The sequence below is a fragment of the Saccostrea cucullata genome, unplaced genomic scaffold, assembly GCF_032062105.1.
Source record: "Saccostrea cucullata isolate Sc308-1 unplaced genomic scaffold, CSIRO_AGI_Scuc_v1 ctg5024, whole genome shotgun sequence".
NCBI classification, from domain to species: domain Eukaryota; kingdom Metazoa; phylum Mollusca; class Bivalvia; order Ostreida; family Ostreidae; genus Saccostrea; species Saccostrea cuccullata.
In genome coordinates, this window is record NW_026925992.1 from 63,959 (window position 1) to 76,042 (window position 12,084).

General features: G+C 30.5%; 1 protein-coding gene across 1 annotated transcript; it reads left to right on the forward strand.

The window, feature by feature from the left end:
• The first annotated feature begins 2,877 nt into the window (after nucleotides 1-2,877).
• Nucleotides 2,878-11,804, forward strand: LOC134270291 (multiple epidermal growth factor-like domains protein 10). Its single transcript, XM_062752483.1, has 5 exons — nucleotides 2,878-3,087; nucleotides 4,597-4,836; nucleotides 6,320-6,457; nucleotides 6,579-6,719; nucleotides 11,656-11,804. The coding sequence occupies exons 1-5, from the start codon at nucleotides 2,892-2,894 to the stop codon at nucleotides 11,802-11,804; spliced, it is 864 nt and encodes a 287-aa protein (XP_062608467.1). The 5' UTR covers nucleotides 2,878-2,891.
• The last annotated feature ends 280 nt before the right edge of the window (nucleotides 11,805-12,084 follow it).

The following is a 12,084-nucleotide window of genomic DNA, read 5'->3' on the forward strand; positions in this document are numbered from 1 at the left end:
CCATATGTTTCATGCAAGAATATGCAATAGACTACTGAGTGTAATAAAAGTCCACTTTGTGGTCATTTAGATACATTTTAAAGAGGAAAAAGAGGGCAAATGAAGGAAGAAGAAAAAATTTACCTTGATTACTCTAGTTGAATATTTATTACGGGGGAAATATCGAGGTTATTCAAAGTCTAAAAAGAAAAAAAAATCGAAAAATTATTCACTTTTTTCAACCTGTGACATGATATAGAGTATTCTCCAAAGAAAACATATGTTTGTATCATCTGTCCTGAAACGGTCGGTATCATGTGCATGATTAAAAAAAATCGGCATTTTGATCATTGAAAACTCTTCTTTGGAAAAAAAACCCACGTAGAATACCACAAAGAAAAATGTGTCGTACTATAATCCATAAATCAGTAGTGTACTTGACATAATCTTCCTCAATATTAAAATATTGTATACATGTAGTTTGAGTCTTTAGAAAAAAAAACAGGACAATATTAATGCTTTCATTGCATTTAAAACTTCCGTGGAGATCAATTTATATTTTCAATTTCCTTACTATTCATGCTAATAGCGAGATGAATTACAGATCAATAAGTGAAGTTCTTGGGATTTTTATATTAATATTAAGATTCTTCCTTTACTGTGCTTACGGTAAGATATAAAAATGAATGTAATGCTCTGAATTATGTCTAGGAACATAAAGGGACATAATATAAACTTTTCGCCTATATTTTCTTTAAAAACCCTTCGATTTGTTGCTCTGACCCTGTCCTATGACGACTACAATGCATCAATTCTTGCTCAAGGGACTAAGGGCATCACCAAACACTATAAGGCATTTTTCATTTGCCGACTGGACATTACTTGAAACAAATTGACAATAAAATTAAAAATACAACGCACTTTACTATATTTCACGTACTTGTGAAAATTATTATTATTTTTCTAAAAATTCCCTATAAAATTCCTCCTCCATTGACACTCGATCCAATCTGTGGTGTTAAACAAATCCGTATGTGTTTGATCTGCTGATTTGTTTTGTTTTAGGTGACTTACCTTTGAGCTCCACTAACATTCATTGCTCCATATTTTATGCGTTTACTTCTTTCTTTTTGAACCCCGTTTTCCCAGGGATGTCTGATTTTACCTTTTATCAACAAGTTGGTAGACGTTTCACCAGGTGACATAATTTTTTTTTTTTATAAAATCGTTTTTCAACATTGCACATCGCACATCTCTAAATTGTTATTTCAATTTGACTATAAAATCAATGAATGCAAAATTGTACTTGAGCACGTATATGTACATATGTATATGTAGTTCGGTTAAGGAAGAACTTAGATCATCATTATTATGCACGCTAAAATTTTTTACACTAGTCACATAAAGTCACGGATAACAATTTCTTTTATCATTTAAAATAACAGAAAATGTCGTTAAAATTTTAAAAATACTCCCGGAAAAATCCTTATTGCAGTGTTTATAGATGATATGACGTTTACATCACGTTTCCATGCTTTCAGTGATGAGAGAAAGTCAACTAGATCTGAATATTCAATTTTAAACCAAGTGGCTTCTTTCACTGCAAGGTCAATCTGCATGATTGACCTAAAATTGTCGAAGTAATTCTCTAGTATGTGGTAGGCATAATACATAGATGTTGCATTTATTTTTATCTCTTGGTGATGGAAGGATATATTCTCTAATAATGATGTTGCGTAAGGTTATTGAGAAGGATTTTAATTTTGTTAAAGATTAACGCCAAATATCACGAACATGTACATGGCAACTTAGCAATATTAATTTAGGACATTTGGATTGAGCGCAAAGTTGCATCCAAAGTGGTTATGCATATTTTACAAATCTGTTTCTTCCACATATCCATACATGCAATGCTGTACATTTTTTTAAACACTGTACGATATTCCGTAGTTTATTTGATTTATTCTCAAAGATATCTGAGAAAAAGTTTGTTGAAAGATGTTGACTGAATAACCCTTATTCTATTTAATATTTGATAAACTATGAACGAATTATTTCGCTGCGTATATAAATATGTGCTGCAGAAAGTAGCTCATCCTAATTCAAGTACACCGATCGCTAAAAGTCTAAATAAATGTAGACATATTTATATAAATTACTTTAAGACGGTGCTAAATAAAATCTACACTATGTTGCTGAAAATTTGAGAACCTTCAAGTATCATACACATGTACACCTTAAAAGAGTACATTCACAGTATATGAAAGATACTTTGTGTGTCATATCTCGGATATAATCCTCATTTGTTACATGAAAATATGTATAAATACCATCTGATACAAAACTAGCTTTTGTAAATGTTTAATTAGTAATAATGTAAAAATACTGAGTGGTATCATTACAGATGAAATGCAAAATTTGAATCTATCAGATTCTGATTTTTTAAAAAGGTTTTAAGTTGTTATGAAAGTTGTTAACTTGTTAAATTCATTAAGAAATTTAAAGAAAAATACAATATGAACGACATCGTACATACATTGTACTTTTGAATTTACCTAAAATCTGTGAAAAATTTTCTGCTATTTTTTTTTTTAATCATTAAACAATCAGGATAAGTTTGCAAGGAGTACAACTTTCTTGCTAACAGTCACCATTAATTATTAACGATTTTCATTATCTTATAAATGGATCATATATTCTTCATTAATATCTTAAGAATCTAATTTTCATTTAGAAATGTAGTTTATTAAAGGACACAATACTATAATAATGTAACAATGTGCTAGCGAAATGCAGTACGAAAACTTTTGTGTTTATTTTCACTACTACGTGTACGTGTCCTCAATGTATCGTTTATATATCTTACTTTGATTCTGTTTAAAGACAATGTATCAAAAGATCTAAACACAATAATGTTGCCAACACACCATAATTGTCAACCTCCATGTGGACCAACAACTGCAACAGATGGAAATAAAGAAACATGCACAAATACTGAAGCCATTGGTCAGAGTACACAAAGTAAAGCAACGGTATGGTTTGTGGACCTTGGTGGAAATCGCAGTATTTACAGCATTAGTATACTATTTAAAGAGTATGCTGGATGGGGTAAGATTTTCTTCTGATTATGTAACACGCCTAAAGTTTCATTTCTACATGACGAATGTAATTTATTGGATCTAAATTGCTTTGATGAACTTTTAATACATCTATCAGGACACGAAATTCATCATTGCTATTATTTCAATCAAACATAAAATTTCTTTTTCTGCAGGAATGGGTAAAATTATTTCTCACAATTTATTTTTTTTCATATTTTCGTTTTCAATGCGATATATATATAACTTTAATTGCGACAACGAACGTCCCTCTGTTAGCCTCTCCCACTTGCTTTTTGGGTTTTTTTTAATGCTTACAGATAATGAGCTGGTTTTTTGGTATGTGTGTGTATCTTGATGAGGTACAGATCAAGCTTGCCTTTTATTCAACATCAATGGTTTTTGAAAGAATAACGAACTTTCATTTTTTTTCTGCATTTTTTCTAAATTCTTGCAAATATTGAGCTGATTTTTGATTTGTAACTTAATCTTGAGGTGTTATAGATGAAGTTTGCATTTGCTCCGTTTTGCTGATTTTTGAACGGAATTATAGCATTTTCGATTTTTAAAAGAACCATATCACACTTGCATGTAAGGAACAAGTATTGTTACTGCAATACCCTAAGAATGCTTGTTTTAGAAACCTTTTTAAGATAGTTGATTCTAAAGGGGTTTTTGTGCAGTTAGAGTGATCTGACCTTACTTCTGAATTCCAATAAATAGAAATTTTCAGTATATTAATCAAAATGTAAGCAATTCAAGTACATGCATTTTCAAGGGAAAAGATAAGTAAATTGAAGAAATGAAATAGAAATTTTCAGTATATTAATCAAAATGTAAGCAATTCAAGTACATGAATTTTCAAGGGCTAAGATAAATTAGTTGAAGAAGTGAAATACCTGTATTTTTCCATGGCAAAATGCACCTTTATTTGTGTAGAGATGTTTTTCAATACAAATTAAAACATCGGGCTTACCCATACTAGTAGTTCTTTTAAGTTTCAAGCATATTGAAAAAAATTAATGAAACAGCAAAATGATAGCTATTCAAAACATTAAAAAATTCAAAGACATTACATATATTAAAGATTATGCAAAGTGATCTTAATCTTACCGCAAGTGCAATGATTTGACGGGCCCTTTTTAGGGCCACCAACCTTCACATTGACCCTGAGTGTTTACATTTGGATTTGGTTTGAACCTTGAGTGAATCCTACATTACCCAAATGAGATTTATTCCTGAATTTATTATCATTATTATATTCATCAACATCATTTTTAATGGAGTATTTAGATTGATCCAATTGACTCTGGCTACTCGCAGCTAATGGAATATTTCGGGTGTATATATTATCAACTGACCTTTATTTTGAAGTTTCACTTGAAAGTAAATTATAGACAATAGACATGTAAAATAAATTGTAAATGCAATTACCAAAAAAAAAAAATAAATAAAAAAATAAATGAAATTAAAATGCTATTTAAATATCAAATGCATTCAATATGAAATTGTCTTTCAGTAATGAGACAAAGGGGACGTTTTGCCGGTTTTTCTCTTTATATATCCAACACGCCTAAAAAAGAGGACGGTCGTCTTTGTTACCAGAACAAACTACCATTACCTCCCTTGAAATTTAATACAAAGTGTATTGCATATGGTCGTTACGTCATCTATTACAACGAAAGACTGGAAGGAGTTATCTACCCTGAAGGATACCAATATCAGATATATACACAATTATGTGAAGTCGAAGTAAAAGGTTTTACCACTTGTTTCTTTACTTATCAAACCATTTAAGAGGTGAAAACAAACTGATTCCATTACACTTACGTGGATATAAAGGAACATATCTGATCATTTTTAACTGTATGCTGCAAGACCCTATACATATTTGTAACAGCAGAAAACAATCAAAATTAAAACAGAAGTACATGCTCCATATAAACAGGGTATATTTCCTGAATTTAACATTTCTTACATTAATAATGAAGTGTTAATGAAGTGTGAATTGTTTTTTAAAGAAAGGATCACAAAGGATTTTTGATAAAATATCTTTTAATTTTAATCACCGCTTTTTGAATTTTTTTTAAGAAGATTAATCAAAAATAAAAAGCTGTGTTATGGCGTAAGTACATTTGATACGCACATTTAAGAAATGTATTTCATTTTTGAAGATTCGTGAGGACATGGACTACGACGCTTCAGGCCAGCATATTTCATGAAGCATCACTTCGTGATAAATATGCCGGTGTGAAGCGTTGTCATTCAATGTACCTCATGGATCTTCAAAAATGAAATTCATTTCTTATATTTACTTTATTTTCTGATGAGTTACGACAAATTATTACCTAACCTACTATATAAATTATAATTAGGCATTTTGAACTGTTTCACGGTTTACTTTATGTTTTTGCGTGATCATGAAACAGTGAACTGTTGACCGGTCCACAGAATGAACTGTTGCCTGTTTAAAGCGTCATCGTGATATTCAAGCGTTTTGATGATCACGACATCACTATTTACCTGCTCTATTATTAATCAAATTTAAACAAAACACACAAACAGTCAATTTATTAAGTATTACTTTAAATTAAGAATATTGATTTAATCTTTTTATTATGTGTTCAGCTAATTAATAGACAAGTATGTGAATAAACAGTTGTGAAAACTTTTTATTGATTGTGTGTTTTTATTCCAATTTAATTAATTATATAGTAGGTTAGGTAATAAAACACTTATTCAATGACTACTCGGTGAAATCAAACTGTTGTCCCTCGGTAGTGGGGGAGAACTGGAAAACTGTTGCCCTCGGCCTTCGGGCAACAGTTTCCCATGTCTCCCCCACTACCTCGGGACAACAATTTGACTGTTTACCTCGTAGTCATTAAATAAGTGTATATTACGTCATTCAACTGTCATTTTAAAAGCAAAACAGTTCGAACTATAGTTTTTGACGTCAAGTACGGTATTATGACGTAACAATGGAGATATTCATGCTCATCCATGGAAGTGTATGAGAAAATGAACAAATTTATAATTTGAAAGGGATGTTAAAGACAAAATATGGAAATATAAATGTTATAATTTGAATGAAATAAAATTTAATTTTCTTTAAAATATTATACAACCAAAATGTACAAAATGGAGAATCAATTACGTACAAAGTAAAATTTGTTTTTTGTTAATTTTAGCTTCTTCCATTTTTTCAACAAACATAACTGCTTAATAACCTCTTTATCTAGGATGTGCCAAGGCAGGAGTATATGGGATTAATTGTAATTTACCTTGCCCGGACAATTGTCAAGAAAAGAGATGTAATATTGTGAATGGAACATGTTTGGAATGTATTCTTGGATGGACGGGAGACATGTGTAATATAAGTGCGATTTCAATCGTATTAATAGTTGCTTATCTTTTTTTTTTATGTTTTTATAAAATTAAAATTTATCAAATGATAATTCTATCATTTACATTTAATTTCTATATTTGTTCCTTCCAAAGAATGTCCATGGGGATGGTATGGCCTTTCGTGTAAAGACACATGTACAGGACATTGCAGTGGGAACCAACCTTGTAATCACGTGACTGGTCAATGTGAAGCTGGTTGTGCAGATGGATGGATGGGGAAGTTATGCGATGAACGTTAGTTATAAAAAAATTTATTTTGTTTATTTAAATATAAATAAGTTGATATAGTCCAGCATTAATAGGACGATTTCCAGTTAAGTTTGGGCTTTTAGTAAGGCGTGGCATCATCGACGTTATCTAATTAGCTTCTGAAATTTACACAGCTTTCGTTCCCTGTTGAACTATTCATAGGATAGAAATTAGACCGAATGTCAACTGGTGAAGCAAATAGCGAATTAAAAATTCTCGCACGACGCAGAGGCGGGGCTTAAGTCCTCTCATCGTAGTCAACAACAATTTAAAGTTCCTGATGTTATTAATTTCTTAACCAATCTATCCGTCATTTGACAGAAGCTAGTTGCATTGCGCCGAGAATGCCAAGTCTTACTGAAAGTCTAAGCTAACCTGAAAACTGTATTAACATAACGAGCAACATGTAGTATTAATTTGATTTCGATTCTTTTTTTTAAACTTGTGAAATTTTAATCAAATCATCCGAGTTATTTAGTTATTGTATCTATACAGTTTCAAATCTTTGTACTTGTAGATAAATAACAAAAATAAACATCAAATAACTTGATGGTGTGAAAATCGAGATTTCGGCTTTTCTGTCGTCAACTTTCCTTTTTTAGGTAGTAATATTCCGCTATTACTCGTTTAAACTGTTTATGCCTTCCCACCTATTATCTACTCAATCACACGCTCTTTAGTTTATAAATTGTTAAAGCAAAGCATGCTACTCCCCGATTATATGATGTTTCAGGAATTTCAACAATCTCTTAAATCAGCATTCTTAAATTGTACGGTCTTGTGATGTGTAGGCATCCCATGCACCTGATCCCACCTCCGGAACTTCCAGGGGTCTGTGTTTTATGCCCTCTAATATTAATATTACCGTAAATCTGAAAATTTTTGCTGTAGAATATTTTTTAGCAAATTTGCGAGTTCATTGCATTCGCAAAAATATTTGTCTTAAAAAAAATAACCGATAATCTCTTTTCAGAAATAAGGATTATGTTTCAAATGTAAAACAAGTAATCAAGGAGACACTTTCTGAATACAAAGGCCCTGAATCTAATACAATTACTGAATCAAGTCTAACGGTCCCTGATGATTTGTTCCTGGATATACTTTTAATGAAAACAAGAAGTATGACTCTGTATTATTCAGCTAAAAAAGCGAAGGAAAGAAATAATAGAAAACAAGAACTACAAATTCAAATAAAAGTTGTAATGGAATTGTACAATGCATATCACTTAGAAATATGTTCAAATATGCTTAATGACCTACAGATTGAATTAGAAGAAATCAGAAAATATGAACTAAATGGACTTTTATTAAGGAGTAGATGTAAGTGGATTGAGGATGGTGAGAAACCCACTAAATATTTCCTGGGTCTTGAAAAAAGAAATTATGTCAATAAAAATATAAATAGATTAATTAATAGTCAAGGTAAAACTATTAATAAACAAGATGAGATTTTGGAAGAGATTTTAATTTTTTTACAAATCGCTTTATAGCAATAAAGATCAATTATTAGAGGATGTATACCTAAATGATATAATACATATAAATGATATTAGAAAGGTATCCCCAGAAGCTAAAAAGAAACTAGAATGTGAAATAACTAAACAGGAAATACTTGATACACTAAAAAACTTTAAAAAGATAAATCACCAGGTACAGATGGTTTTACTGCTGAGTTCTTTAAATTCTTCTGGTCAGACATTGGTACACTAGTACTGCTTTTAAAGTCTTTTAAACATAGCTTTAAGACTGGTAGACTATCACTTACTCAAAGACAAGGAATCATTTCAATCCTGCCCAAAGGGAATAAACCTAGAGAATATTTAAAAAATTGGAGACCAATTTCACTCTTGAATATCACGCATAAACTTTTATCTGGTGTATTAGCAAATCGTATTAAACCAATTTTGTCAGAAATAATTCATGAAAATCAAAAAGTTTTTCTTGCAGGACGGTACATCGGTGAAAATTCTAGGCTCCTTTATGATATTATACACTATTGTAATGAAAACAATAACCCTGGATTAGTCCTTCTTATAGACTTTGAAAAAGCTATTGACTCCGTCTCATGAAAATTTATTTTTAAAGTATTAGATTTTTTCAATTTTGGTGATTCCTTTATAAAGATGCCAATTTATGTGTAGTACAGAATGGTATTTTTTCAGAATTTTTTAATATAGGTAAAGGTTGCCGACAAGGCGATCCAATCTCTCCGTATTTATTTCTCCTTTGTGCTGAGATAATGATTATTATGATAAGGAATAATTCGTTAATCGGGAGCATTACTACAGTGAGTAAGGAATTTAAATTACTTCGATATGCAGATGACACAGTACTGCTACAAGATGGTTCCAAAAATTCTCTAAAATTAGCACTCTCTCTTGTTGATCAATTCTCAAATTTTCTGGATTAAAACCTAACTATGAAAAAACCCACTGTATTAAAATAGGCTCACTAAGACAAAATTTGGAGATATCGGAGGAATTCAAGAACTCAAACTGGTCTCAAAAGCCCTTTACTGTATTAGGAATAACATATTGTGTAAATCTAGAAAGTAATTCTATGTTTGAATTAAACTTCACACCCAAACTTAAAGAAATAAAAGCTCTAATATGTTCATGGTCACGCAGAATGTTATCAATAGCAGGACGGATTACTGTAGTTAAATCATTGATTCTTCCGAAAATTACACACTTGTTAATTAGTTTACCAACTCCCCCAAAAGAAAGATTAAAAGAAATTGAAAATATTTTTTATCAGTATGTTTGGAACTCTAAAACTCCAAGAGTTGCAAAGAGTGATATTATTCAAAGCTATTAAAATGGAGGTTTCCAAGTGATTTGTCTTGAAACTTTTGCTAAAAGTCTGAAAGTTACATGGGTTCGCCGATTTTATGATGATACTTGTAAGTCTGGATGGAAACACTTGATAATTGAAACTTTGCCTAATGTATCACAGATAACAGTTTTTGGTCTTTCTTTTTGCAAAAGCTTATTAAAATTAGTACAAATATATTTTGGATTGATGTTTTTTCAGCATTTTTAGAATTAAGAAAATGTATTGAGACTCATTGTATCTTGAGTCCTGTATGGTTTAACGAATCAATATGTATCAATGACAAAAGTATATTTTATAAACAATGGTTTGATAAAGGTGTGTGTTACATATTAGATTTTTACAATTACACTGGTGAATTGATGTGTTATGAAGAGTTCTGTAACTGGTACAATTTTCATCCACCATTTACTTTGTACTATGGGATTATAAATAGTATAAAGAAACTAGATTTGTATTACAATATAGATTATATTGTCAATAACTTACCTGTTTACCCACAATTTTTGCAAACAATACGAAAAAGTAAAATGGGCTCAAAAGACTACTATAATGTTTTTTTAAATCATAGTTGAAAAAAACCTAGATGTGAAATAAAATGGGAAAAGGAGTTTGATCTAGATGTAAACAGTAGTTGGTGAAAGATTAAAAATAGTCTTATATTTAAAGTCACATGACATGCAAATTAGATGGTTCCAATATCGCATTATGCACAGAATTCTTGCAACAAACACATTTTTAAACAAGATTGGGATTGTTTAATCAGGATTGTGTACTTTTTGTAATGTACACCAGAGACATTAGGACATTTACTGTGGGAATGTGAATATGTAAGTGAGATCGTGGAAAAAATTCATGATTGGATAAAAGAAATATCTGGAATTGATATTGCAATGAATAAATTGGACATAATTGTTGGAAATTATTTTAAATTTTATTATATTGTAAATTTGATAACATGTATTGTAAAGAGGCACATATACCGAAAAAGATGTTTAAATCAAATTCCTTCATTTGAAGGAGCTAAAAATGAGATTTTGTACTATTATAAATGTGAGAAATATATTTACAAGAAAAACTGTGAAATTGAGAAATTTGATAGAATATGGAGCTGTGTTCCATTAGAATATGCACTGTAAAATGGTTTCATTTAAAAATACCTTGCTGTTTCAACTACTTACTATAGAAACAATTAATTTCTTTGTATCATTTAGTTGATTAAGCTTGCAAACACATATATGTATGACTGAAGTGTGAATGTTGTTTTTTTTTTCTTTTTTGTTCATAAAAACTTCATCTGTCACATCTCACAAGATGTATGTTCAATATAAGGACTTTGTCAAATTAGTTTGCAGAATCCAAGGCTCCCCAACCTTGGCTGTAAACTTTTTGATCACCATATTCATGTGATGGGGTAATGAAACATTATATATATATATATATATATATAAAAATAACCAATAAGAAAATGTAAACAAAGCAGTGGTAATTCGCAAATTTTTGAAACGTAAAAATTAATCAAAACCATTTTGACCCGAATTCGCAAAATAAAATCGACGTAAAAATTTCCAGATTTACGTTATTAAAGAATGATCATTGTTTTCTTTCTTCATCTTTTGTATGTTTCATTAATTTGTTACAGGTTCTTTGATAAATGTAACAAACCTATTGATTAGATTTAAAAAAAGGGAAGGACTTGATTTTTTGTACAGTTAATGTATTATTGTCGAACATTTTAGTGAATGCTTACCTTTTATATATACGGGATAATGTGAATTCTGTTAGTTTTGTATTACTGCCATATTCAATAAGCAAGTGTACCTTAACCCTGGATAATTTTATCGGATCATGGCATCCAAACAGTTTTATATTTGTATCACATGTATATTACATAAGGACAGGGAATGCACATGTCCAAATAATTCTAAATAAACAATAAAAAAGTTAAAAAAAATAAATAAACAAGAAAATAACCAAATTGTTCTTCATGTCTACAACTATTTTTTAAACATCAGTGTTTTTGGTACTTAATAAAAAGATGAAAAGAAGGATCAATCTCGTACTCACACACTTAATTTTGCTATTACAGCATGCAAAGATGGGTTTTACGGTCCAGACTGTATCCATAGCTGCAGTGGTCACTGTCTGAATAACACCTACTGTAGAAGAGAAACTGGTTACTGTGACAACGGTTGTAGCCCGGGATATACAGGGGATTTTTGTAGTAAACGTAGGTAAATTTTTAATGGTTGAGATCAGAAATGCCCCTTTTATGGGATAAAAATAAACGTCTTTTTCAGCATGCCCTATAGGATCGTATGGAGATAACTGCCATGGACAGTGCAGTAAATATTGTAAGAATAACAGATGCGACCATACGGATGGAACTTGTAAAGAAGGATGTTTAGATGGCTTCGTTGGAAGAGAGTGTTTTAACAGTATGAAATTAAATTGCTTATTAGAAATTGCACAATGCATTGTAAGTATTATCCAAATGAATGAATTATTTTAATTTATA